Source organism: Necator americanus, chromosome IV, assembly GCF_031761385.1.
Source record: "Necator americanus strain Aroian chromosome IV, whole genome shotgun sequence".
Classification (NCBI taxonomy): domain Eukaryota; kingdom Metazoa; phylum Nematoda; class Chromadorea; order Rhabditida; family Ancylostomatidae; genus Necator; species Necator americanus.
Window position 1 is genome coordinate 27,530,284 of NC_087374.1, and position 25,242 is coordinate 27,555,525.

The 25,242-nt window shown below is 40.9% G+C and overlaps 8 protein-coding genes across 12 annotated transcripts; 5 read left to right on the forward strand and 3 right to left on the reverse strand.

The window, feature by feature from the left end:
- Positions 1–74: 74 nt before the first annotated feature.
- RB195_002904 (uncharacterized protein) lies at positions 75–911 on the forward strand (the record flags this gene model as incomplete). The annotated part of the gene is made up of 1 exon (XM_064200361.1): positions 75–911. One exon carries the CDS (start codon positions 75–77, stop codon positions 909–911), a length of 837 nt encoding a protein of 278 aa, XP_064056242.1.
- Positions 912–1,085: 174 nt separating this feature from the next.
- Positions 1,086–2,246, forward strand: RB195_002905 (uncharacterized protein; the record flags this gene model as incomplete). Of its 2 annotated transcripts, XM_064200363.1 has the most annotated exons (3): positions 1,086–1,721; positions 1,783–1,890; positions 2,082–2,246. In XM_064200363.1, 3 exons carry the CDS (start codon positions 1,086–1,088, stop codon positions 2,244–2,246), a joined length of 909 nt encoding a protein of 302 aa, XP_064056243.1. The 2 variants fall into 2 exon arrangements, with proteins under 2 accessions (XP_064056243.1, XP_064056244.1); XM_064200362.1 differs by lacking the exons at positions 1,783–1,890; positions 2,082–2,246 and having other exon boundaries at positions 1,086–1,742.
- Positions 2,247–3,878: 1,632 nt separating this feature from the next.
- RB195_002906 (uncharacterized protein) lies at positions 3,879–4,794 on the forward strand (the record flags this gene model as incomplete). Of its 2 annotated transcripts, XM_064200364.1 has the most annotated exons (4): positions 3,879–3,953; positions 4,021–4,113; positions 4,243–4,302; positions 4,708–4,794. In XM_064200364.1, the coding sequence occupies 4 exons, from the start codon at positions 3,879–3,881 to the stop codon at positions 4,792–4,794; spliced, it is 315 nt and encodes a 104-aa protein (XP_064056245.1). The 2 variants fall into 2 exon arrangements, with proteins under 2 accessions (XP_064056245.1, XP_013302183.2); XM_013446729.2 differs by lacking the exon at positions 4,708–4,794 and having other exon boundaries at positions 4,243–4,413.
- A 1,066-nt stretch (positions 4,795–5,860) lies between these two features.
- Positions 5,861–14,295, reverse strand: RB195_002907 (uncharacterized protein; the record flags this gene model as incomplete). 3 transcript variants are annotated; one of them, XM_064200365.1, is made up of 6 exons in its annotated part: positions 5,861–5,904; positions 5,966–6,040; positions 7,544–7,633; positions 8,177–8,260; positions 8,327–8,404; positions 14,211–14,295. In XM_064200365.1, the coding sequence occupies 6 exons, from the start codon at positions 14,293–14,295 to the stop codon at positions 5,861–5,863; spliced, it is 456 nt and encodes a 151-aa protein (XP_064056246.1). The 3 variants fall into 3 exon arrangements, with proteins under 3 accessions (XP_064056246.1, XP_064056248.1, XP_064056247.1); XM_064200366.1 differs by having other exon boundaries at positions 14,211–14,292; XM_064200367.1 differs by lacking the exon at positions 7,544–7,633 and having other exon boundaries at positions 14,211–14,292.
- Positions 8,747–9,258, forward strand: RB195_002908 (uncharacterized protein; the record flags this gene model as incomplete). Its single annotated transcript, XM_064200368.1, has 2 exons — positions 8,747–9,008; positions 9,068–9,258. The coding sequence occupies 2 exons, from the start codon at positions 8,747–8,749 to the stop codon at positions 9,256–9,258; spliced, it is 453 nt and encodes a 150-aa protein (XP_064056249.1).
- Positions 10,384–11,255, forward strand: RB195_002909 (uncharacterized protein; the record flags this gene model as incomplete). Its single annotated transcript, XM_064200369.1, has 2 exons — positions 10,384–10,511; positions 11,054–11,255. The coding sequence occupies 2 exons, from the start codon at positions 10,384–10,386 to the stop codon at positions 11,253–11,255; spliced, it is 330 nt and encodes a 109-aa protein (XP_064056250.1).
- A 1,441-nt stretch (positions 14,296–15,736) lies between the features above and the next one.
- On the reverse strand, positions 15,737–21,125 carry RB195_002910 (uncharacterized protein; the record flags this gene model as incomplete). Its single annotated transcript, XM_064200370.1, has 9 exons — positions 15,737–15,817; positions 17,924–18,056; positions 18,174–18,262; positions 18,426–18,516; positions 18,606–18,724; positions 18,808–18,924; positions 19,946–20,080; positions 20,142–20,359; positions 21,020–21,125. The coding sequence occupies 9 exons, from the start codon at positions 21,123–21,125 to the stop codon at positions 15,737–15,739; spliced, it is 1,089 nt and encodes a 362-aa protein (XP_064056251.1).
- Positions 21,126–22,553: 1,428 nt separating this feature from the next.
- On the reverse strand, positions 22,554–25,002 carry RB195_002911 (uncharacterized protein; the record flags this gene model as incomplete). Its single annotated transcript, XM_064200371.1, has 7 exons — positions 22,554–22,731; positions 22,984–23,081; positions 23,501–23,575; positions 23,712–23,815; positions 23,877–24,066; positions 24,730–24,834; positions 24,904–25,002. 7 exons carry the CDS (start codon positions 25,000–25,002, stop codon positions 22,554–22,556), a joined length of 849 nt encoding a protein of 282 aa, XP_064056252.1.
- Between the last annotated feature and the right edge of the window lie 240 nt (positions 25,003–25,242).

The window sequence follows — 25,242 nt, forward strand, 5'->3', positions numbered from 1 at the left end:
GAGAAAGCGTGGGAGGACAGGAACCCGCGGAAAGCTTATGCTCTACTAAAACAGTATAGCGGCAAAATGAGAAGATGTTCCCCTGTCCTCAACACTGCCAATGGGGTAGCTGTCCAATTTGGAAGGAACACTTCAAGACCTTGCTGAAGCGGCCAGCACCGTCAGCTCCTGGACTCGAACACGTTCATAGATCGACATATGTGGTTAACGAAGGGCCACCGAACGAGTCGGAGGTCCTGGTCTGTATTCAGAAAATGAAGAATGGAAAATCTGGTGGAGACGACTGGATTAGCGCAGAAATGCCAAAATATCTTCCTCCGTCTGGAATCCGTCAAATGACAAAGATCATCCGTTCAATATGGATAGACGAAAGGATACCTGATTCGTGGAGACACGCTATCATAATTCCTCTCCACAAGAAGTTATCCGTGACGGACCCCAGGAATTATCGAGGAATCTCTTTGCTGCGTGTTATGTACAAGGTATTGGAGCGCATTATCCTGGACCGACTAATTAAACATTGCGAAAAAACAACGCGCGACGGGCAAGCTGGCTTTTGTCCTGGCCGATCTACGATTGACCAGGTGTTCATCGTCAGGAGAGTGATCGAAATCTGGCAGCGGTATTCGAAGCCAATGCAACTAGCGTTTCTCGACTTTGAAGCCGCGTTCGACTCTCCTCACCGAAGCCATTTTCTCAATGCGCTCCGCGCTGATGGAGTACCAGGAAAGTTCGTTCGCTTGCTTGATGACATGAATCAACGAACAACTGCTGCAGTTCGAACACGAGCCGGATGTACAACACCGTTTGAAGTGGTAACTGGAGTAAGACAAGGGGCAGTGGCAGGACCTTTCCTGTTCAATTCCTTTCCTTTCGCAATCGACGACATTATGCGAAGGACAGTCGACTAGTGTCATGCCGACATTGTCTTAGCACCATCAGGGTGCCCCTTGACTGACTTCGAGTACGCCGACGATGTCGTTATATTCGCGGAAAGCAGTACGAAACTTCAACATGTTGCCAACCTTTTATCGAAGCTGGCTGCAGCCTATGGACTACGCCTACGCCCTTATAAATGCAAGTAGATGTGGATCTCTTCGAGACCACGAACGGGAATCAGGATGGACGGACAACCGATAGAACTCGTCGATGAGTACTGTTACCTAAGCTGTACGCTGAAGAACAATGGCAGCTACGAGAAAGATGTTCAGCAAAGATGCGCTAAGGCCACTTCTGCATTTAACTCCTTAACGAAATGCCTGTGGTCGACCCCCATCACCAACGAAGTCAAGCTGCGAGTCTACCTATCCGCAATTCGCCCCATCATGATGTACGGATCGGAGACTTGGACAGCACCATCAACGGTTATGGAGAGGCTTCACTGCACGGAACGAAAGCCGCTTAGACGGCTACTTGGCTACTTTTGGCCTAGGGTATGTCACAATGAAGATCTTTACGCAGAAATTGATGTGGTATACCGGCGGATGACACGTGGAAAACATCAACATCTTGCACCGCCATCGAAAGTGGCTAAAGTAAATCGTCTTCGCATCTTTGGTCATATATTAAGGAGACCGGCAGATCGCCTTGTTCAACAAGTTCTGAGAAGTTCGTCGGGTTCGAGCTGGAGGAAGCCACCTGGCCGAAAAAGGAAGTTCTGGACTGAGGCGGTGAGAGAGGACCTGAGGACACTCGACGTGGATAGGCAGTCCAGGCGAGACGTAAGGTTTCGCAGAATATGAAATAGCGACGAATGGATTGATTCTGTGCAAGCTCTCGCAGAAGATCGAGAAGGCTGGGCAGAGCTGTGTTCAAGGACGGCACACCTCGGCGAAGATGCGGGTAATCGCGTCAGGCGATGACATCAGCCCGCCGATTAAGTCAGGTCAAGTAAGTCAAATCATGGTCAATCGTCCCAGTCATCAATCATGCTTTTCAAGATCCCATTTGTTCACATGGCATTCTCTCATCCGATGTTTTTTCAATCCTGTTCAAGGTCATACGTATGCTAACGGCTGCTTAAATCATAGTCAACAGTTTACGTGATCTGAAGTGGGACGTAATCTTTATACATCGACAAGGAGCCAGGAGCAGAAGAGGGAATTGCTATCAACTATTTCGACGCGGCCAATTGGATACTACTGTTCGGCAGAGATTTAGCCCAAATTATTGTCACACCTGTGAATCAAACACCCACACTTCCCAATATTCCAGTTGACCAGCAGCAGTTAGCAGTATTTGACTAGAAGCTGTAAAGAAAGTAAAGGATCACGTCTATATGGGTCATTGAATGTGCATCAAAAGAGAATGCTGCTGATGATATCCTCACAGCGATGGATTGTAGTGACGGCCGCTATTTTCTTGTAATCAGTGGTTTATTCATTAATTTTGATCGATATAATATTTATTTATAATTAATACTGGGGCGGGTGTAGTGTAGTAGTTAGAGGTTCCGCTTCCTGCATGATCGATCGGAGGTTCGAAACCGCCCCAGCGCTCGAAGCCTTTCATCACTCTGGGGTTGATAAATTGGTACCAGACTTGTCTGGGAGGATAAAAGCACTGACTTGACACATCGGCTAGCCACCGCAAGTCATTGTATAGGCCAGTTTCGCGTTCGTACACCTCAAAGGATTCTGAATCGATGTGAACGGTCGGGCGCATTGAAATGAACTCCTATATCCTTTAATTAATATTAACTTATTAATATTAATTACAAATAATTACAAATGGTTAGTTTATTAATTTAATATAAATTATTTATAATTTATAACATTGTATTTAATCGATTGATTATTATTATTGTTATTATTATTATTATTATTATTATTATTATTATTATTATTATCTTTATTTTATTATTCATTGTATTACTTTCACTTATTTATCATATTTTTTACAATTTCTGCTACTGAAAATGCAGAATACTCAGATTTTTCTCATCCATTTTGCTAGATCATCCTGCGAATAGAAATATCAGTTTCAAACTGCTCCTTTTACTGTAGTTTTTGCAGCAATCTGCTAGCAAAATGCTGAGGTTTTCTTTTTGAAGATTTCGTGATTACGTTGACGCAAAATTAGTATTTCACGAATACTTTACACCTATTTATAATGTAATGAGATTCTCTTCTTCCCCACATAAAACTGAATGCTGCATGAATGTTCAAACACAATGAACACTTAGCTTCATCTATACACGTTCTGAAATGGTAAAGGAGCAGTCATTCAAAAAAACATACACCATTTCACTTTCATAACGGATAAACCTTTTTTAAAATGACACTACGGCAATAAAATGACGATCATCACGACGGTTTCAAAACTTTTCATTATGAGGTTTATACGAACAATTGAAACCATCGCAAATGTGGCACTTGTCGATCTGAATGAAAAACGGCTAATTCGAGAGGAATCGATTGCTCGATCAGCTAGAATTAAAAGGATCGTCAGTAGTGTGAAACGTGAGCGGCTGTACAGTCAACAAAAGTCACACTGTGCTCTCACCGCTGTTAGGAGATACGTGTGGTTCCCATCATATCCAGAAAATCCGAGAAAGGGTGTATGTTGCATTCTAAAAATACTATGGTCCTTCAAACTCTCGAAGAATCCAAACGATACAATTCCAGTGCTAAACGAACAGGAACTTCTACGACACTCGATTCTATCGAATGGCCGATCGTTTTTATTCAGTTTTGCTCTTTAAGCAGCAGCTATCAAACGTTGCAGTACGGCAGACCTGCCATATTTGTTCTTTTTCTGATCAAGTTCGCGCTATCATTCTTTATACACCTGCACACAAAAGCGACCGTTTCCCAACGACTGCTATAAATACCCGACATTTGTTGACGAAATTGCCCTACTCGGAGGTGACAACAGTCATGTTCTACTTTCTAGCTCTCTCATTCGTGATTTTGAGTGTCTTCACTAAAGAAGGTGTCAGTGGCGAGTACAAGGTACGGTTTCTATACTTTCTCTTCTGTTGGTTGCTAAGAATTATTCCTACAAAACGTTCTCTTTCAGCCATGTTTGGACAAAGCAGGATCCAGTTTCTGCATAAAGCCTTACGAAGAAGGAATGTGTCATCACGAAGCAGTGGAAGAACTTATGAAGGAGGTGTGCGCAGAGACCTGTGCTTTCTGCCCGTAGATACCTGAAAGTTCTGAATAAAACTTCTCGTGGAGTCTAGAAATTAAATCCTCGTAAAAATCTACGTAGTGTGCCTAAAATCCCTTCACGTTTCAGGTCCACCGGTTGTCGCTGAAATCCATGAAGTGTCCGGTCAACCTTATTTTACTTCCCTTGGTAAATACGGCGTTGCTTCCAATCTCCCTAGACGTGGAGCAGAACTTCGAATCCACGCCCTCATTTTCTTGCCAAGCTCCAAATCGTTTTTCATGTTCGTTTCCCATCTAAGGTACAGATGGGAACACTTCTGCTCTTCTCTCTTTCTCAAGACCTCTTTTATCGTGTCTCTTTTTGTTTCTGAGACTCTCGTACAGCCTCGTACGTGTTCACCGAGCCGATCGTATTCCACGTCGATGATGTCTTTTGTGGTATCTTCCTAAGAGCCCACTAGTGTAGCAAAGAGGTCTTACCTAATAATAGTTCTGAGACTTTGTCCTCTGTCCTTCGCAGCTTTCTCTTCTGTCCACGTGAACGAAATCTCCCTGGAAGGAGGCGATGGTTCGACCCCATATAGAACTCTAGAATTACGGCGACATTCGCCAAGCGGAACCTTTCACTCTGGATGATGATGATCTGGTCAGTTTCAAAACAAATCCGTCCACCGAGTGACTTCCACAACCAGCGTAGGGCTAAGGGTTTCTGGAATTCCGAAATCGCATCAGAGGCTTCAGTCGTCATGATAAACTCGGAATGCCTCTCTTGCTCGTTCCATTGCAGACGTTGGTACATTCAGGAGTTCCTTAGGCGTTCTTCGGGGTCCAATCTTGGCGTTGAAATCACCAACAATGACCTTGAATAAGGTATGGTATTCTTTGAAGAGTTTACTTAGGCACCTATAGAAAGCTTTTTCATCTTCTTCTTCATTGCTGTATGTTGAACATAGTTAAAACTAGCGTAGAACTACATCTTCTCAAGCAGATGAAGGGGAGAAGAAGGGACGCAGGTGAAACAAAAGCGAGAGAGTGTCACCCTGCTGAATGGAAACATGCAAAAAAATTGAATACAGCAAAGAAAGAAGGGTTGAAGAGCTTTCTAGAACATTTTAAAACTATATTTTGAAATATCTCCCATTGAGCAAGAAGAACCACTAATTGAGTATCCGCCCTGAAACTGCAATAGAGGTCTTTTAGAAGGAAATACCGTCCTCAATCAGCTGCTATTGAACATATAGTACGGACGCCGGAAATCCATTTCATCAACAATTTTCTTTTGTTGTCTTCTGCTGCCACCTCATATTTGGTGTTGGATTTCTGAGCAAAATCTATGGCGATCGATCTGACGACACTACTGATTGTGACATTTGATTTTCATTCGAAATAATTATTGTCATGACTTCTCCTTCGTTCCTTTCTTCTTGAACCCTGTCGTTTATATTTAAGTATGTATTTTATTTGTTTGTGTATTAGACGTGGCAGCGTAGCAGTGTACTTAACGCTTAGTAACGAACAAAATTCGCTCAGTGCGAGGAAAATGGATAAACAAATGTGTGATTGCCCCTCCCCCAACCCCTCCCCCTCCCCACGATCTTAGTGTAAGTAGAAGAAATTCCAACAGCTTCTCAACACAAAACCATCACTGACAACAGTTCGCACACAAAATAAGAACAAAAAAAGAAGAATCGCAATTATCGCCTTTTCTCTTCTCCTCTTGTATTCTTCTAGTTTTGCCTTACAGCCTAGGCGAAGCTTGGCCTGGCAAATCGCATTAATCGATCGTCACCTGAAAATTGACAGTGACAGATTACGATATAGATACGTTACGAAAAGTTTGATAAAGCTACTTCTCTTTGCGAATTCGCGGGCAAAGCCTTGATCCTCCATGGGTGTGCGAGGATAGCGAGCCCTCAACTCATCATCTGCAACTTGACATGTAAATATTAGGTTGAGTCGAAAGTTCTCGGACAATGTGGTAGTGATGACTTCTAGAGACCATCACTCAGCAAAGAGGAAACGAAAACGACTGTAATGGACGCGTTAGTTTACTGATAGAGTATAAAAGGCTCTTCAGAGTGTAGGTTAACAATTACACCAGGCTAGTTTCTTTCCTGCCACCACGCCCCGCAATTTCAATCCGTCGTCACTCCACCTCCGCAACGTCATGCTCTTTCTCAATCTATCTGGCCTAGAACCCGCTGATATCGTTAGACGTTTGAAGGAAGTTTACAAAGAGCACGCTCTCGCTAGAAGTACAATCTACAAGTGGCACTCGAAGTTCGCGTCGGGCGATCATCGAAGATGAAGACCGTTCAGGACGCTCGATGAAGTTCGATTTGGACTTGCTGCAGAGACAGGTGGAAGACGATCCGTATCAAACCAATCCCAAACTGAAACCACGGAAAAGAAAAACAACAGATTGAAGTCAATCGGCAAGGTGCGAAAACTAGGTCGATGGGTACCACATGTCTGACGCAGTATGACATGGACCGCCGTGTTGATATGGCACTTCCTCTCCCCACCCTCAAGCGCACCCACACGTGGCTTGAGCAATTACTCATCGGAAGAAGTGGATTTCCTATTATAACATTTACCGGCGTGCCCAATGAGTTGACAAGATGCGAAAGCAGACGTCCCTAAAATTAACTAAATTAATTAATTAGCTAAATTAACGTACACGCCAAAAAGGTTATGCTCTGCATCTGGTAGAGCGTACACGTCGTTGAATACTGGAAGCTGCTCACCGAGGGATGTATGGTGACCGCAGACGTCTACATTGAGCAATTGAGGACTTTAAAGGCAAATCTCGAGAATGCACGCCCCCAGCAGCACGAAGTCTACTTTCAGCACGACAAAACTCAGTCACACACTAGAAAAATGACCGAGGCTGAATTGAAAAAGTTCTTCTGGAACATTTCACCACACCCATCGTATTTCGCAGATCTGGCTCCCTCGGATTACCACCTTTTTTCCTATCTCCAACGTCATCTGGATAATCATGACTTCCAAACCCGCGACGACATCAAAAAAAACTCAAGCAGTTCTGGAGCAAGGGCATCTACGATCTGCGTAAACTTTGACAGAAGACCATGGAGCATGCCAATAGGGCATACTTCAAATGGCTCACAGTTATCGTTCAGGAAATGTAAGATGAATAAAAATACTTTCAATTTGTCGGAGAACTCTCGATAAGTTGCGTAGTTGCGATATACAGGACTTTCCTAACCGATGCACGCTTGTAAGGAATTTGTCTCACACTGGACATACATCTAACTGCGGGATTACGCTTAAATGTACCCTTTAGTGGAACGCAACTCAAACGTGAAGACATTACATACAGTTAACTTATATTCCCACCTAGATCGATAGTTATGAAAGAACATAGGTTGACCAAATAGAACATCTCGATAATCAATTAGTCCTACCTGCCAATCGCTTTGCAAATGCGAATGCGAATTTTTTGTCGTTGTCCAAATCGCGAGCAAACCGAGCTGATCGACTTTCTTCTACCATATCTCAACATTGACAAGTTGAAAATGTCCTTAGTATGCAAGGGCTTCAAGCGTTGATGGGAATTTTCGATAGTGAATTCTTTGTATTTGAGATAAAGTTCGAGACATTGTTTACATGTATCACTACAAAAGTGGGAAAGACACTTTACAAGTATTATAAACAGACGCATCAGGAGAACTCGAAGCAACAGTCTATCCGACGATACACCTCTTTACAGCCATAGGAGTGACGAGATAAGATGTCGTAAAGCTCTCGAGTTCTTATTACTCACGATTTGCAAAGAATTGTTTTGCAGGGTAATTCCGTCATTAATTCACTTCACGCAGTTTCATATTGCTAAGGCTGTAAGAATTTGCTTAGTTGGATAAACTTATATCTCAGATGCTCCATATGCATCCGATCCCTAGGCACGGAGCCTGTGTTTCGCGTTCTCATTTCTGTAGTTACAAACAGTTCTCAAATTCGGGTTCCCGACAAAAGAACCAGCAGCGAATGTTCCCTCAAACTCTGTCTTTATCAAGTAACAAATTCGTGGGAGATCTCACCTGAGCTCCTTTTAGCGAACGCGAATGCAAACTTTTTGGCGTTTTCAAGATCACGTGCAAATCGTTGTTTTGCGTCTGGTACATCTAGTTAGAAAATTTAAATTTTGCATCATCGATTAAACACCGCATTTTGTAACATTTTAATCTCACCTTCACCACGTTTAGCGAATGCAAAAGCGAATTTCTGCTTCTGATCGAGCTCACGAGCAAATCGTTCTCTAGCAAGATCTGCAATGGGATTTTATAGAGAGCTCTTTTCATCTGTTGCTAGAATCCTTCACTATCTGTCCTCTCTTCTCTGAATGTTTTTCCTTACTGCGACATTTTTTTTTCAAATCTGCCAAACACTTATTTTAACACTTTCATTGGCGCGGCGCATACAAGTATGATTGCTTGGTGGTCATGGCGGTCCTGTTATCACTAAACGGAGCGAGGCATTCGAGTTGGGAACGTACGAGCTATAAAACCTGCACTGTTATATGACGCAAGATTCCCATACACTGCAAAAAGGTGTTTCGTCCAGCACATCGTCAAATCCATAATCTAAAAGGTGAACTGCCTGAAGGGAGCATGGAATCTTTGGCAACAACCATTCGTTTCGTCTCGCTGAACTGCCGAACACTGTCAAGTGAACTCCAACAAGTCGCCTTGTCTAGGCTTCTGCGATATCTCTGTGTGGCTTTTGCTGCGCTGCAGGAAACACGCACCAGAGATCGTCTTGTCATCAGTATCGGAAACTACACTGTCTACAGCACTGATGCTGATGAAAAGAAAATAGGTGGTCGCGCGATAGCTTTAGGAGACGAACACAACAACCTAGTGAAGAATTTGGGTCATCTTGATACGCCTTTATACGACTGAGGGCTCGTAGAGGACGTAAATTCTTGCTAGCAAGTGGCCATGCACCTATGGAAACAGCTGAGGCCAACAACGATGACACCTTCTACGATGAAGTCAAAGCTTTGGTGTCTAAAATACTCAGCCAGCAGCCGATCAAGTTCGGAATGGACGCCAATACGAAGATGGGATTTGAACAAAAATCCGATGTGCTAGGAAAATTGCATTACCTAATGGAGAAATAAGGGTAACTGTCTGGTCAAAATCATCGACGCCATCCGCTTACGTGGCCGGGGGCGACCTTTTTGACTCATGAAGAGGAACGGGAGTGGAAGATGAGATCTCTTACACTTCAGCCAGGCTATGTTCTAACGACGAACATTCTTCAGTCAGATTTCCGAAAATCTAGAGTTGTTTATGCCCCGCATTCGACAGTGTCCACCGTCCAGTTCTTCTTAGCTTCAAGATACAGTTCCACAAGAGAAACCAAGGAGGAGTTTCTCCTCAACCGAAAATCGAAATCCCAGTTCTTAAAGAATGGAGACAGAAAAAAATGAAAGACAGGAAGAATGCGAATTCCTGCCGCAGAAGAAGTTTGCCTTTGCATCTACCGAAACAAAATCAACGTATAACTGTATGTGTTGTCGCACTTTATCTGTCGGCCGCAACATTGGCGATTACAACTAGGAAAAACGTCTGAGAATGAAATTGCATCGCCAGCTGCACAAAACTTCGAAAACCAGAGGTCGGGAGCGAAGGAGTTTTAAAGGTTTGGGTGGGCAAGAAGCCTATATTTACTGAGACAGTGTAGCGACAAGACGAAAGCTGTTCCCAAGTCCTCTTCACTGTCAGTGGACTGGTTGTTGGTGAAGCAACTTTTCCAGTTTGAAAGTATCACTTCAAAATCTTCCTGAATTGGCACCGTCAGATACTGAACTTGAGCACGTTCATAGATCTATACGGTTAACAAGGAACCACCGACCGAGTCGAAGATTCTCCTCATTATCCAAAAGATAAAAGATGGCAAATCCGGTGGAGGCCCGGAACGGGCGGGATTAGTGCAGAGATGCTGAAATATCTTCCTCAGCCTGGAATTCATGAGATGACAAAGATTATCCGTTCAACATGGACCAACGAAAGATATCTGATTCGTGGAGGCACGTTATAATATAATACCCCTCCATAGGAAATTATCCGTGACATGTCCTAGAAACTACTGAGGAATCATCTTCCTGAGTGTTATTTACAAGGTTTTGGAGAGGACTATCCTAGACCTATTGTATTACACATCGCGTGAAACAACGCGCGACCAGCAAACTGCCTTTGCTTTTGGCCGATCTACAATTGATCAAACGTTCATCATCAGGAGAATGATCAAAATCTGCCAGGAGTATTCGAAGCCAGTGCAATTGGAATTTCTGGACTTCGAAGACGCTTTCGACTCTTCACATCAAAGCCGTCTTCTCAACGCACTTCGCGCCGATGGAGTACCAGCAAAGTTTCTTTGCCTACTTGATGTTTGAACAACACCGTTTAAAGTGGTAACTGGAGTAAGACAAGAGGCAGTGGCAGGACCCTTAGTGTTCAACTCCGCACGCGAAGAACAGTCGATCAGTGTTCTGCATCATCGTATCGTAAATCGACATCGAGTTAGCACCACTAGGGTGCCTCTTGACTGGTCTCAAATAGACCGACGATGTTGTTATATTCGCGGAAACCGCGAAAGCGAAAGCGCGAAACTTCAGCATGTTGTCAGCTTTACATCGAAGCTAGCTGCAGTTTATGAACTGCGTCTGCGCCCTGAGAAGTGCTACCAGAAGTGGATCCCCATAAGTCCCAAAGAAATTAGGGTGGATGGGCAACCGATCGAGCTCATCGATGTTACATGATCAGTATGCTCAAGAACAAATGCAGCTATGAGAAATATATTCAGCAAAGATGCTCTAAGGCACTTCTAGATTTAAACTAGACTTCTAGTTTTAAAATCGATCGCGTGGGAAGGAAGCTGTTTATGCGGCTGCTTAGCTACTTTTGTCCTAGGGTATGTCACAATGAAGATCTTTTCGCAGAAATTGATGTGGTGTGCCGGCGAATCACTCATCTGAAAGAAAAATATCAACATCTTGCACCGCCATCAAAAGTAGCTGCAGAAAATCGTCTTCGCCTCTTTGGTGATGTACTGAGGAGGCCAGAAGATCGTGTTGTCCAACGTTTTGTGAGGATTTTGTCCAGTTCACGCTAGATTAGGCCTCCTGACCGAAAACCGAAGTTCAGGACTAAGGCTGTGAAACAGAAATTTTTTTAAATTTTTAAATTAACTTAGACTTTTTAAATTTAAATTTTTGCAGGATATGGGGTAGCGGCGAATGGATTGGTTATTTGCAAACTCTCACAGAAGAGAAGATTGGGCAAAGCTATATTCAAGGGCGGCACACATCGACGGAGATGCGGATACTCGCATCACGCGATGACAAAGTTAAGCAACAACACTTCCTCCGAGCATTCACGGCTACCATCACCACCAAACATATTATGTGGGCTTGGCGCGTTACAAGCTTGACGGAGTGCAGTGATGCCTTGCACTCCCTTTCCACCTTTAAACAGAGTTGTAAATCATGTGCTCTGTAGCGCACCTTCATCACTATTCATCACTAATGAATTAGTCTCATTTTGCATTTATGCGTCATCATGTAAACTCCTTCAACCACTGTTCGCGCAAAAGCCACAGCAGCACATCGTCATAACAAAAAAACCGGAACAGTTCGGCAATCACCGCCACTGCAACTACTTCAGCTGTACCTTGGGCTCAATAGAAGACATAAATAGCTGGCGAGTCTAGTTGCATCACCTATTCAAACACTGTGCTTCTTTCAGCTTCTTGCTCTAATTTCCTTCCTATACCTTTTATAATGTTCCTTATGTTTATGCGTGCATTTATATGCAAATTATTTCTATAATGGAGATTTGATGAAAGACGCAGTTTAAGGTGTGCGATCATTGACCGAAGTGGCGTTGTGATTAATCTAAAGACCCGCGTGGCAACTAATCTAACGAGAATCCAGCACCAAAACTGTATGCTGCTTTACGTATGCTTCGCATTCGTAGGTACAATGCAAGACTAAGGAAATGTCCAACAATACACGAAATACCTAAGAAAAAAGTTCGCAGATAAAGAAGTAGCAGCACTGCGAACTTAAGTGGTATTCATAAAATATCTAACTGCTTTCTTCGTAGTATGTGGTTATTCAGCAAAAAAAAACCACCGTATTCACCCGCAACGTTTTACATCATGTCAAGAAATATGAAACATAGTCTCCAGGTCCTATCTTCTTGAAACCTTGGCATTGGGAACTGTACCTGTATTTTTTTCACATCAAAATCCTCCTCTCTCCTTGCGACGCCTTGATATCTAAGTATTCTAAGTACGCTACGCAAGAACTCCTAAGGAAAAACAAATTGACAGTCCCAACGACTACCAGGGCTGGTGAACCACCGCGTTCTTACATATTGTCACCATGGCGAATGATATCTACGCACCGTGCAGTATCCTTGAGTACTGGTGTGTGGATAGTGTTAAGGAACTGCATGTGGGACAGTCTTGAAGCTTGCAGAGTGTTACGAACATAGCATAAAGTCATTGGCAATTGATAAGCTCTCATTTCTATTTTTCATGTATGGTTTCTTAACAGAAATCCAGAATGCTTCCAATGCTTTCCTAGTAAATATTTCTTTCCGTAGAGTAATATCGTATACTTTATTTGAAACTCATTTCCATCATGTTTTCATACTTGTAGCGCCCTAATGGTGTTATTGTGCTTCCAAGCCTTTTACCAGCCAAATGCTCTTCGATACGCAGGCTCAGCATGCTTTCAGTTCCTTCCATATAGTTGGAGAAACATTGGCATAAAAAAACATAAATACAGCTCCCAATGCCAAGCTTTCAAAATGAAACATATTGTGCATTTGGTATTTAGCACGTTTGTTACCGTTTATTACTATTTTAATAGAACACTTTTTTCATTTCTTTTCGTAATGAACCTTATCCCACCAATCTACCCGCATGTGTTCAACCAGATTATCGCAGAAATGAGTCGAAAAGAGTATGATTGGAAGTACTGGCAGATGCATTGCGCCCGCCTGGCTGAACACACTTGGCGTCGACTATACATATGAATAAGAGTTACTCCGCAGTCATTGCAAATGCTATGAGTGCAAAATGAAGTTTTGTGTTTGCTATGGTTATTGATACGGAACAGTTTACTCCAGAACTGCCACGTACTTCTTCAAGCACCGATATTTCTACACATATACGGAAATTGTAGACGAAGAATTTGCATCTCTTATACGGCTGTGGTGCATAGTTGCTTCTCAAGTCGCTGATGTCATGTGTTTTCCGTTGGATCACGTCACCGCCTTAAAAATAACTAGCCGCACCCAGTTCCGAAAAAAAAATTGAAAACAGACTAAAAGAGGTTCTACTTGTTGATGTCAAAAAGCGGATCACACCGTTATGAGAACTATAACGTATAACGGAGCTTATTTGACGTAAGCGTTGTTTATATTTACTTTGGGCATACCGTAATGCCGCACTCGTCATAGAGGAGCACCCGGACATAGAGTACTGCACAATTATTGAAGAACCAAGGTCCCACACCTATCACCACTCCTGTTTTGAGGAAGTTCATCGGTAGCTATGGTTTTTGAAAGTTTATTTAACCAAAAAAAGGTTGGTAAGATTTCACGGCAACTTCGAAGTTACCAAACTTCTTTTCTGCCTTTTACTTGCAAACTGAGTCTGAACTATTTCTTCTTGAAGGAGAAAGCTACAAAAAATTCTGATTCTGAATCTAGTAACTTTTCCTATCATTTCTCATTGTTCGCGGCAACTGCAAACCGGAGTAAGTTCTCCCGCTTCATTCTTGTCAGAACTATGAGAAGCTATTATGTATTCGGATGCTCGTGCGTCCTAATCCTAGGGTCCTAGCGGATCTAGTACCTACAGTAATCCTGCAAATTTTTATACTCCCATACGTCGAAATTCCGAACATTTACATATGTAATGGGCTTTTAAACTATTTGTTGTATAAAATGTTCAATTTATAACGAAATGGTTAGTGTTGAAATGTTTCCAGGCAGTTAGTACATCCCTCACAAACACTTTGGACTAATAGCCGAAGCTACAGTAAACCAAGTGTACCTGTGTTGTGCTCGTCATCGTAGGCAAATCCTGAAGAGACAGCAATGATAGAGGCGAGAATAAGAACGGCCAAGGTGCACATCATCCTTTTTTAGAGTGCTAAACAGTGACATGTGATATGTTTCGAACACTATTAAGCGTAACTGCACAATAATTGACTCAAAGTCACGGTCATCCAACGGGATTTCAGAAAAAAACTGTTTCTACCGTGCGGAATTCCGTACGGAAATTACTGGACTGGGCCTTAAGTCATTAGTTTCTAGAGTTTTTCTAAGTGGAAATTTTGCGTAAAAGGTAAAATGTTTTGGCAATGTGTTTTATGTTATTCGGTAGAGAATTATATGTTCTACTAGATCGTGTGTTTAGCTTTCTATAAATGCTAATATATTTCCAGTTCCTTTCAGTTAACTGAAATGGAGTGTCAAGACAAAAAAAGGTATTTTCGACACCTTTGCTTCTGATCGAGATGCCAAAGCCACAGAAGAGACTGCTCAAGAGATTTGTGAAGTTTATGCTGAAGAAGCGATGCCTCTATTTACGTCTCAAAAGAAATGCATCGTATGAGACGCCTCGTTCAGTTCCATGCGGAGCGACAGCTTATTAGCCAAGATCCACGCCAAATGACTACAGCAGCGCTTAGCACAGAGAATGGAATGCTCCCAGAGTAGTAAAAAGCGCCAAAGTCACTTTGAGGAATATTAAACGGATATTAAACGTCAGAATCTATGCGCCAATGCAAAAATGACGGACATTTTTGACATGGAGCGCAAGAGGCAGGATGACATTAAGTGAGGTAGAAATGTTCCTTAGAGAATAATTCTCAATTGAGTTTTTTTTTGCGTCAGGATAGGTCCTACAAAATCGTTTGAAGATCAAGAGTGAGTCAGTCTCTATCCGAAGGAGGAAGAGGAGCAGACGAACTCGGCACGGCAGCTCACACGACAACCAACGGCAGATTACGAGCTGTCCAAGCTTTATATAGTGATGTTTTGCGTCACAACGGAACTGCACCAAACCATTGCCGAGTCGGGCCAAATTTAGGCTCCCGGACGTCGATGCGCGGGCCGATAGCGTTCCGGAAACGCATCCGTTTTTCTGATGACTGTGCTGCTGCTATTTCTGCTATATCGAGTGCTCATCCACATCATTTCACCAGAAATTGGAAATTGTGCATGTCTCGTTAAATTAAAACCATTTATGAATAGAATGATTTGTTCTTATCCCTACTCTAAAATAACATTAATGATGAATTTCTACTATCCACATAGTGCTCTACCACAGCATTAACAGCACGATTAAATCGTTTAAAAGTTAGGTCTACAGCTTAAATAAGCGAGAAACAATAGTGACTTATACGGTCAAGCATCCCAAGATAATCCTGGCAATTAAAAGCCACACCCTTGTTGCACATGTTACGAGTAACAGTAGACCAGAAAACGAACCAATAAGCGCTAAATGTATCCCGGAACCCAATGGATATCACAGAGATCTCTTACGGTAAAAATAAATATCACAATTTAAATGAACTAGGGGTGTGATTCAACACTTTCGATCGGCTGCGTCGAGGTCATCGTTACTGGCTCTTCCGGGTGTTCCTCGTTGTTTGCCTGCAACAAAAAAAAAGGACAATGAAGGCGAGAGTTCGAAAATATATGAATAGTATAGAATATCACATTCTGATAACGAAAGTGGATTCTGCCACTTGTAATCCACATGTAACTCAAGATCTTTTTTAGATTCGTATTCACACTTTCCCCACGTTTTGAACGCATTAGCAGTTCCATTAACGGTTCTGGGAATTGTACAAATCTATACGATATTCTGCGACTCAGACTTAAAGGCATCACCCCACGAATCTGAGGTGGTGCAGATTTCAGGTGGAGTATTCGTATACAGGATGGGAGACTACGGAGAGGGGGGTGATTCCGTCCATTTCTTCCTAGTTGCCGTAAAAAACGGCCCGGAAGATACGGCTTCATTCGTTTTGGCGCACCATTTTGTACAAGAGGTTCGATTGGAGCGCGCCAGTCTTGTGCGGCGCCGCATCTTGCGGGCCGTTTTTTACGGCAATTAGCAAGAAATGGACGGAATCACCTCCCTCTTCGTAGTCTCTCATCCTGTATACGAATACTCCACCTGAAATCTGCACTACCTCAGATTCGTGGGGTGATGCCTTTAACCCAGGCGCGTTGAAGCGAGGTTATTATCCACATAAAGGTTTATAGATTATAACATTAATTCAAATAAAGGTGACTCCTATTACTTCTAAATTTGAACACTTATAAAGTTTGATTGTGTACTACTTTCTTAAGCTGAACCAAGATTGTTATTGATCTTTATTCTGGCTAACGTTTCAAGGAGCACCTAGACGGGCTCGTAAAATCAAAAACATCATCCCCTTTAGGTGCTCATCGCAGACAGTGTCATGACAACACCCCTTTCAAGATAGCTGTCACTATCTTGGCACGCGAATCAGACGTTCTAGCGCGAAAAACATTGGAAGCGTTTTATATCACGGCCAAAAGTCCTATCATGAATCGTAAAGAAGAATGCATCGCTGTGACCAACGAGCTGGCGCCATATCAGGACCTTTGCGGGTTTTGACCTACGGGGTCAGAGGCGTTCCTAGTTTATACTAGCGGCGCAACTCTCACAACTGGTGGTCCGCTAACATCACGATTTCGTGGCTATCAAGGTGAGCGCTGGTCTGCTTTTCTGACGTTGCTTTTAAATAATCTGTTTGCTAAATCATATCTTGTGGGATGACGAGGCGTTTGAGAGAGTAGATTACACGTGTCTTTGATTTTTCCAGGCTCCGAAGAAGGCGACGACGCCGAAATGTTAGCCAGAATAAAGATCAATAACAATCTTGGTTCAGCTTAAGAAAGTAGTACACAATCAAACTCTACGATGCCAAGATTCAAAGAAGGTCGAACTTGGAACTTACTTATAATGTTGTGCATATTAAAAAATCATAGTTCGCTTTCTAACGTTTCAAATTCTAATTTTCCGTTGAAAGACGAGAACTGGTCCCACACTCATCAGTGACCGAAATGAACTCGTTCGTTTTCATGAAGCATTGCACAAAACGACACGAAGTACGGTGCAGTTGTGCAAGCGGCTTCGCTCGAAGCGGCACGGTGGAGGTAGCGGCTGGAATCAAGGTGGCATCGCGAAGCGCTGCAATGAACGGTGATAGCACAGGTCCTCACTCGAACTTAACCGCAAGACATCGAGCGCAACCGCGTTCGCAACTGTACCATGCTTCATGTCGTTTTGACCCTACAATATATCCGTATGGTGAGAACTAACTGCATAAAAACTGCTAGCTCGATATGGTCTGTTACTTCACAACTAAGCGTCCACTTCAAACAAACTACTACAATATGTAACCACAATATACATTATCCAGCTTTTTGATTCAAGTGCAAAATAAGCTACTTTTCAATGGAGGCAGCGATGTTTTCCTGTTTTCAAGAGAATCGTGTTTCTTCTGACTACAATACTTGCCCGGGAGTCAAAATCTTTCGCAGGCGCAAATTCAGAGAAGCCTTAGAGCAAATTAATGAATAATGCACAAATGGATGACAGTCGTCCCCAGCTTCAACTACAAGGCAATGCAGAGGGAAAAAACGGGATAGTCAGACAGCACACAGATTATCATAGTCAAAAAATCCTTCCGGTTTATATAGCCGACTTAGGAAACTACTAACCTGCTTAACAATTTGCTTCTTTTCGGTTTCTACAGCGGCATCCTTTTCATCCTCCGCATCTTCATCCCATGCTATCGTCTCCAACTTTTTCGTCTTGTGAAGGCGTTCGTTGAGATCACGGAGAGCTTTTTGCCTGAAACAGCATTTATTGTTCCTTTGGAATAAAAACTGATGAAAACTAGCGTAGTCGTCTGTTGGTTTTATAAGTGTTTACCAACAGCTTGAAAAAAGAATATGTTATTCACGTTACCTTCTCCTTTCCGCATCTCGTGCAGAACTATCCAGACTACGCAAACTTATTCCCACACTTTGTAAGGAATTGAGATCAACATGGCGAACCTGAAGCCAAAAAAGCAGTGCTTCTTAATTCAACAAAAATTTAAAGAGAACTGATTTTGAATGGATCTTTTAAATGACAGAAAATAGAAGAATTGAGATTTTCCAGATTTTTCTCGCAAAAAGTGTCACTAAGACAAAGATGAAGAGAGTGATAGCATCTCACCGATCTCTTACAAACTCCGAGCTTCACAAGACTTCTGAAACAAATCCGTCCAAGAATAGTGCAGAAAGGTTGAAAAAATCTCGGAAACAAACTGTAAGCAGAAGAAATGTAAGAATAAGAAGAATAATAAATAATGACAAAAACAACTGAAAACAGAATCAACAACACTAGAGATTTCACCTGGCCCAAACAAAATGATCACTGCTGTCGCCATAAAACGAGTCCACCTCGTGCGGATTAAAGAAACGTAAGTATGTCCATGAGATTTGCACTGCGAGGACGCATTGTAGCACAACAACCTAAACAACTAACATTCATTCGTTATAAAACACACCACATCATCAAAATTAGACTGGATATTTGGTATACATTATGGACCAACCGGATTCATCAATCCTGCTATAGAGAATATGGATACGGAAAGTACAGCCAGTAATGGAACATGAGTGTATTTGATTCTACCTAGCGGAGTTTCGAGAAGAATTGAATCGGGGAGAAACTGCAAATAAAAAGACTTCACACTGCAGAGGTAGTCTTTAGCAATTTTGCTGCACATGAACAAAAAACAATTGAAGCTCACATAGAACAAAACAGAATGATTCGGAAAATCTACGCTCGGAGAAGAAACGTCAAAATATTTTACAAGACTTCAGAACTTTTTAGTAAATTTATGCTGGTTAGTATTACAAGTTTAGTAATACAAGTTACAAATACAGATCACCCTTCAGGCTCTTTGCTTAATCCGAAGTGATCCATGGAGGATAATTTTAAAAAAGTGATTGAAGGAGAAGGAAAATAAAAAGAAGGAAGAGACCGAAAAAGAATGAATACTACATCATTACTTATACTTTACATACTTATAAGCTTCTTTTGACACGTCAGTACTCATTCGCTGCTATTCACCAGGACTGTTCTTTGTATTCTTGTCTTCATCTAACGAATCCGAACCGGAAATTTGACAACTGTTTTAAACTGAATAAGCGAGATCTTACAAGCACTAATTATAAGATCTCTCCTTAAACGGTTAGATTCAATACTAGTGAAGAAATTCTTTCCTTGGAATTTGCATTGAAAAAAATGTCAACTTTTGGTGGGAAAGAATGCTATACTTGATTACAGTATCACATAGTGTGACGAAACATTTGAACGATTCAACAGGCGAAAATATTAATTTAATAACTGAATGTTTAGACATTCAATAAGCCTGTCAAACAGACGTATGCAAGAAACAAATACAATCAACATAGAAGATGAAATCAAATAAAGATTGTTAAGAAAGTTTAAAGGACGGAATCCAGAACGACATGAGGGAAAATGTAATTGGGGGAGGACATTCAACCGCGCTGCTATTTCTAGAAGCTCTATCTTTTTTCTCTTAATAGCTTTTGCTTACATGGCTTTTATAGAGCCTCTAAGACTAATGCTTAGGTTTTAATTCCCAGAATCATTCAGTTATCAACTTCCAGAAATAAAGGCCCAAAACTGAGTGTCCCCACCCCACAACTACGCTTTACTCCAACCTGTTTAATGAGCACCAGAACAGCGCAATTAACCGGAACCATGTCCACGATATGATCCTCATAGAGAAGAGTGGTTTTCGAGGTTAGCGCATACACACCGTAGGCAGCACCACAAACTAACAGTGTCGTAAAGATCTGAACTGTGTATACTGTAGCATATAGCATATGGTTTCGTTCTGATCAAAGAAAACTATACCTGCGTAATTGCATAAATCTTAAGCACACTTTCATTACTGTTATTTTGACGAATAAGATTCGTTCCGAAGTGCAAACTCCATATTGTCCACGCAAATAATAGGATGTTACGTCCGACAAAGTTACAAGTTAACAGACGCCACACTTCTATGGAAAGAAGTTGAAACGGCAACAAAGACAGAAATCCATAAGCAGCAGCGACTAGAGAGAGTGCAAAACCTTAAAAAACAATCTTCACATAAAGACACGCAACATTTTTTTGCTCAACGTTGAGTAGTATTTTGAGGTAGCAAGAAACAGTAGTACTCTCAACTGGTTCCGAAAACATGAAATCGTATCAAATTCACACCAACACGTGACTCGCTGCCAACAGTGAAACACTTTCGCACTTTTGTCAACCGTAACATTTCAACTCTAGTCGAGTTTCATGAAAAGGAAGGATTATTTTACTACTGTAACAACAATTCTGTACATAATACTATTCAGAAAGCGACAACGAAGCACTGAGTTTACTTTATTAGCGAGCCAGTACCAGCGAATGTTTTCGGTAGTAGATGTTTCGTCTTAAATTTTCGCAAGCTTTTTTAGTCTATTATAATTATTTAACTAGCAAAAAGTTCATAGAAAATTTTATAAAACAGCCTCAACAAAAGGAGTAACAAAAAGATTTTGAACTCGCTGAAGACTTTAATAGTCAAAATAAAATGTGGAATAGAGCATAGAACAAAACTAATAGGAATAAAGAAATAAAATGCGCAATAAAAGCTGTGATAAGACAAATGCAGATACATTGCGGTTCAAACACAAAAGTCCATATTGCACTGATGTTCCAAATATCCATCTTAGCTTCACATTTCATTCTAAAGAAAATCAACTCACCGAAAACTCTTAATATGATAAGAACACGAAATGGGAGTGCGTTATTGCGTAGAACATCCGAATGCCGCTCCACAACGATCTGCAGATCACCCAGTACTGTTTTCATCGGTCTGAAACAACAATCAGGCACTTAGGGAAGCGAGTCGGACCACATGACCACTGTATTGACGCGAATGTATACAAGTCATAGAGAGACCTTCAAAAAAAAACTTTTTTCTGCACCAAATTCGCCTCACGACGCACGGGGTACGGACAAAACCAAACGATCGATAATGAGATGGATCCAGCCGTCAAAGGAATGGAATAAACGTTCGCCAAGTTGGATTTCCAGCTGCGGAGATCGAGTGCGATAACGATAGAGAACATTTTTCATGAATCAAAGCCACTCTACATACATGCTGAAGCTACCATAATCAGGTCGAACTAATATTACAAAAGAAATTGCAAATTATTGTCTAGTGCTCCCACAGTGCAATCAATCATTTATTCAGGAACTGAAGAGAAGAGGAAACGATAAAAAAATGCTTTGTTCATCAATGTGCAAACAATCGAATTATCCTTCCACTTCCTGAAACACATTACACCATCCTTCTTTCGGCTAAGTTCTTTTTTTAGACTCTCTCAACATGAAGTATACTGGAAAGGACATTCCCGCAATAGAATAGGTCCGAAAGATTACTTGAGTTCTCGGTACGATCTAAAACACATTTCTCGACATACCACATTTCTTGTCCAAATTACTTAGTGTGGCACAAAAACAACACTAACTTAGCATGAAAATATGAGTAGAATTTGTTGTCCTCAAAATTGGGTGACTTACACTAACAGAAAGCCTGCCTCTCGGTCAGAAAACCTTCCTCATTTCTCGTCAAAATAGCAAACAATTCGATAACATATGCAATAACAAAATAAATCAACCAATTGACTAACTTACTCTCTCATCTTTAATAACAAAGTCTCAGGTTTCACTTTGCTATCTCTAAAATAGTTGTACTTCACATCACGACATAAAGTGATAATTGAGGCTATGGAACGTCATTCATTATCCTACTCGTTACTTGTTCTCTTTCACCATGCGTTGACATGTAGGAAACCACGACGTCAACCCTTTCTCTTTTTTTTTTCTTTTGAAATAAACAGGTATATAGTCGATAAGTGATGGAAAATGAAGGGGAACAATAAAACTACCGGAAAACGGTAAGTGGTATTGTTAACATGAATATCTGCAAAGATATTTAACCTCGAAAATGAGATCAAACAGCGAAGGGCCGAAAATAAATGCAATGTAAAGCAAAATCACAACATGTGCAGCCAGCAATCTATCAACATATGTATAAAACATTAAAAAAACAACTGAAAAAAACAAAAGATATACACACTTGGACTGGATGAACACCTGAATCGATTGAAAAGATCCATATGGGGTTTGAGTGTGATATTAATCATATTAAAAATTACTATAATGACACATATTAGAAAATAAGGGCCAGAGAAATCTTATAACAAGAAATATCACAAGAAAATTAGTTGATCGTCAAAAATCAATATGATATCGATATACAAGCTTCAAGGGTTCATCTTTGAGCTTGTTACGGCATCGCGTGAGATGGATAAAGCGCATCGAGAAGTCACGACCCATAAGTTCATCGTTACAGAATAAATCCAATTCACTATATCGCGACATATTCGACCACATGCTTTGAGCTAGATATCTGAAAACATTTCTAGAAGTTATGACCTAATAGATTAGTTTATGAATGTTTAATCGAAAAGCGAACAAAATTACTAGTTCATTCAATCTAATATCGTTCACTTCAAAAACATTTTCTGTCTGACCATGAAATGCAGAAAATAATGACCGAAAACTAGTGTTCTAGATAAAAAGCACATGTTGCATTCAACAATAAAAAACACGCGAGAAACTATTCCCAATTTCGGTTAAGTAAAATGGAATACCAAATCACCTTTTCAGTGTGTTTACTGTAGCCATGCCACTCAACCGGACTATGGGACGTACAGGCGTCGGAAGCTCTGGAGCACCCGGAATCAATGAAACAATAACCTGAACAAGACTACTTCGGAGAACACTCAGAATTGCTTTCAAAGAAACATTTCCGAGAATGAAAAAAGGGTGATCCTTCAAACGCTTCCTATCCTAAAAGTCGTATTCAATAAAAGTTTGACTATATATATATATATATATTTATTTATTTATTTATTTTTATTTATTTATTTATATAGGAACGTTCCAACCAACTATTTAGAGTCAGATACTCCGCGACGAATCATATTTATTAAGTGCAACATAAAGCACAAATGTAAATAAGATGTACTATTAAAATTGGTGCAAAAAATGCTTGAATCACTTGATATTAGAATAGCACCGCTATTGTCAGCACCAGCATAAAGATTACGGAAATTCACCAACAAATATGATAAATATAATGAAAAAGGAAAGAATTGAGATGAATTTCAACTCACGTGTTCATCATTTCGGTGGTGCGAAATCCCAGGCTCCCCTTCAAAACATCGATTTGTTCCCTGAGGAGATTCATCCTAAAAAGTTAAGGTGCTCTGTAACAGCGAAGGACAATAGACCAGGTTCCACAGAAAATGTGGTAACATTAGCTGAGAATTAACCTCGGAGATAAAAAATTCTTGTTCAAGTCATAAAAGTAGCACGTACAATTACCTTCTTTTCGGTGTCCTCTTCATCTTCTTCAACAGTTTCCCCTGCTTCTCGTTTCTTGTTTTTCAGAAATTCAAGGCGCCTCTTCCGCTCTGCTTCCAGTAATCCTGAATAACACAAGAAAATAACTGAACGCTTTCAAATAAATGATAAGAAATGAGTGCTAACCAGGGACTAATTTGTACACAATGTCCTGCATTGTACGATCGAATGCCACATAGTGGCTTGGATGACTTTGGTGAATCAGCTGTTCGCACGTTGGGCAGCAGTTGTCCTCTTCTTCAAAATAGGTGAGAAGACAACTTTTGCAGAACGTATGCAAGCAGTCGATAACCGTCGTTGCATCTATTAAATATCCCTGAAAAACAGTTCCTAAATAAGGAAATAATAAGGATCAACGAATACCGTAACTTGGCAAAGAAGAGAATTCAGGAAAAAGTCGGGAAGATACTGTTTGACTACAGTGTGAAAAAGTAAAATGGCTCTCAACATATTGCTTTTTGAATATGCTTTATGAGTAGACGTTGTAATCCTTAAGCGTATTTTTCTGGAATTGGAAAACTCGTTGGTAGTATAAAGAAACCGATGACTCATTCAGAATTACTACCCCAATCAAACTGAGTGCTTAGATCTCACCACGCATTGAGATACTGCTATGAAATTTCGAATGTCGAAATCGTTATATAAAGATTGTAGAAATTCCTTCTCGTAGAAGAAGGAGGGATGACTTAATATAGCGAAAAGAAGAACAGACGTCTTATTAACGCAAGAACTGCCTAGATGCTAAATTTTAGTTTAAAATAAAAGATGAAAGTAACGCACCAGCAAGGATTGGAACGATAGCAAGCATCGTGTAGAGAAAATGCAAGGTAAACCACAGCTTAGACTTGCGGCAAGGAACACAAGAACCACAAAATATATCAAAAATTGCAAGCAAAAAATACGAGAATGTGTATGAGAATGCATGAAAATGCATGCATGAGGCAGAAAAAAGTCGAAAAAAAGTGAAATAAACACTAACTTTGCACAGACCGCAAGTAAGATGAGTGTTTATCTTCCTTAGCTGCAGCGAATAAGTCTCCTTAACTTCACCTCTCTCTGACTCCCCATCATCCTTTTTTGACATCTGAGCGCAGAAATTCACTAATATATTTCAAGTGAAACGACGATTTTCAACTGAGAAACTTCAATTCACCTTCGCTTTACTTTCATTTCCTGATTTTCCCGTTCGCTTCCTTTTTTGGCCAATCTCCGATTTTTTGTCGTCTTTCTCTTTTTCTTTCTTCTTAGACATAGCTCATTGAACCTGCAGTATACTGGACAAATAAGATGCATAGGCTAATTACATTTGGGAAAAAAAGTAGTGTAACTAATACGAGCAATAAAAGCGGCCAAGACCAGTTACAAAGAAGGAGAGTTTAATCGGAAAATTTATTCTTCCACAACCCAACAACATAAACATGACAATTCATATTTTATTGTTCAATTCATTTCATAAACCCGTACAACCAATGATAACAAAAATTGGATTATA